At 48.7% G+C, this 1,821-nt stretch overlaps 1 protein-coding gene across 1 annotated transcript in view; it reads right to left on the reverse strand.

Moving 5' to 3' along the window:
* Nucleotides 1-1,697, reverse strand: part of LOC107100350 (mitofusin-1-like) — a 15,987-nt gene extending 14,290 nt beyond the window's left edge. Inside the window, exons 1-3 of the mRNA XM_015398803.1 lie at nt 1,256-1,697; nt 620-739; nt 300-435 (exon numbers count right to left, since the gene is read on the reverse strand). Coding sequence (XP_015254289.1) covers nt 300-435; nt 620-734 — 251 coding nt within the window. The 5' untranslated portion in view covers nt 735-739; nt 1,256-1,697. The remainder of the gene's footprint in view (nt 1-299; nt 436-619; nt 740-1,255) is intronic.
* Nucleotides 1,698-1,821: the final 124 nt, after the last annotated feature.

The raw sequence follows: 1,821 nt of genomic DNA on the forward strand, positions 1-1,821 counted from the left end.
AAATTCTCTTTAAAGTTCCTTGATGTGACGTGTTGTCATGTCACTATTGAAATAAAGTGAATTAAATTGAATTGAAGTGTTCATCCCGGTACTTGAAGGAACAAAATCTGACCATAAAGACTCCTCTAAAGGAGCAGCTGAAAAAAATCCCTAACAGACACGTTACCATAGCAACCTTATATCCTATCGCAAAAGTAAAACAGAACCAGACACAAACTGTAGCTAAAAGAAGGATCCAGATCTGGTTCTACTAAAGGACTCTTCTCTGAGAAGAAGCTGAAGCCCGCTGATGTTCTCACCTCCCGAAGAAGGCCACCTTCATGTGTCTCCTCAGCAGAACCTCTCTGATGGCGGCCAGTTTGGCGGCGCAGCTCTGCATCTCCAGACTGTGCTCCTCCACCGCCACCGGACCCAGATCCTGGTTCTGGACGGCCTCTGATATCACAACAGACAAACATGAGGCCCATCTACAGAACAGTTCCACTCAGACCCGTTTCTGAACCTGTCAGAACCTTTGTCCTGGACTGGATGGAGATAAATGGAAACCAAACACCCAGAACAGGACTCCCAAACCAGGCCACACCAGAACCAAGCAGAACCTATAGTGTGTGTTTCTGACCGTCCACAAAGACAGAACCGGTCCTCACGAACTCCAGCAGCTGGTCGAAGATGGATCCGATGGAATGTTTGGCCACGACGAATCGGTGCAGAGGAGACGGGTCCTCAGCCTCCATGGTCCCTGCACACACAGAACCAGAACAGAACCCAGAAGTTCTGTTGGACCTCAGCAGAATGTTCTGACTGTGGAGGAGATTAACCCATTCCAGCAGAACATCAGCTGAAACAGGAAGTAGAAGGGACCTACTGCACCGGTCCAAAGTGGAACCAACCGGGTCAGCTTTGGTTCTTTTCTCTTATTTTGTATTTTTGATTAATTTCTAAATCAAAACTATTTCATTTTCCATCATTTAATTTCTTGATCAATAAATACATCAAATATTTAAAGGAATTAAATAATAGTTTGATAAAAACCATAAAAACCATAAATGAACTCCTGCAGCAGTTCACTGGAGGTCCGGTCTGGTTCTATCTAAGCAAGCAGAACCTCTGGAGTCACCAGAGAAGGTTCTCCTCTGACTCTGGGATCTTTAACGTAGCTGCAGGTAACGCAGCATAAAGACCTAAAGTCTGATTCCTCCAGAACCTTCTACATCCCGCAGATGCTTGCCGTGTCACACGAGAGGCTTGTTTTTACCGTGATCTGAGGGCCTCTCTGGTTCAAAGGTCAGCCTGTCCCAGTGGAGTCAGCGCCGGTTCCCGTCCTACCTGGGTCCAGTCGACAGAACCCTTCCTCACCCTGCCAACGGCTTAGTGCCTCAGAGCGACTCTGATCCTCTTATCAGGATTTAGACCTGCAGCCACCTGCAGCCTGCAGCCTCCCACGGCTGCTGCATCCCCCCCTTCCCCACAGCCTTCCGGTCCCTGCAGGTTCTGATCGTCCTTGAAGTGTCCTGGAGCTTCATGCAGCCTCACCTGTATTGGACAGTATCTCTGGCTCCGCCCCTTTTTAACAAGCTTGGACTCCTCTCAGTCTGGTTCTGATTGGAACGGCACCAGGATGTCTGCAGGACCCAGGGGAGGTTCTGTTTCAGTGCTGAGGGAACCGTTGGAGCTGTTGGTGGGAACCACGTCCTCCCAGACTCTGCTGCCCTGAGCTGTGGGGTTCCACAAGGCTCTGTGCTAGGGTCACTTCTTGTTATGGTTTCTATGTTTTGTACTCAGCTGACTTTTCATGCTGTCTCTAAAGGAATGAAAGATTTT

The sequence above is a fragment of the Cyprinodon variegatus genome, unplaced genomic scaffold (genome assembly GCF_000732505.1).
Source record: "Cyprinodon variegatus isolate N-32 unplaced genomic scaffold, C_variegatus-1.0 Scaffold963, whole genome shotgun sequence".
NCBI classification, from domain to species: Eukaryota; Metazoa; Chordata; class Actinopteri; order Cyprinodontiformes; family Cyprinodontidae; genus Cyprinodon; species Cyprinodon variegatus.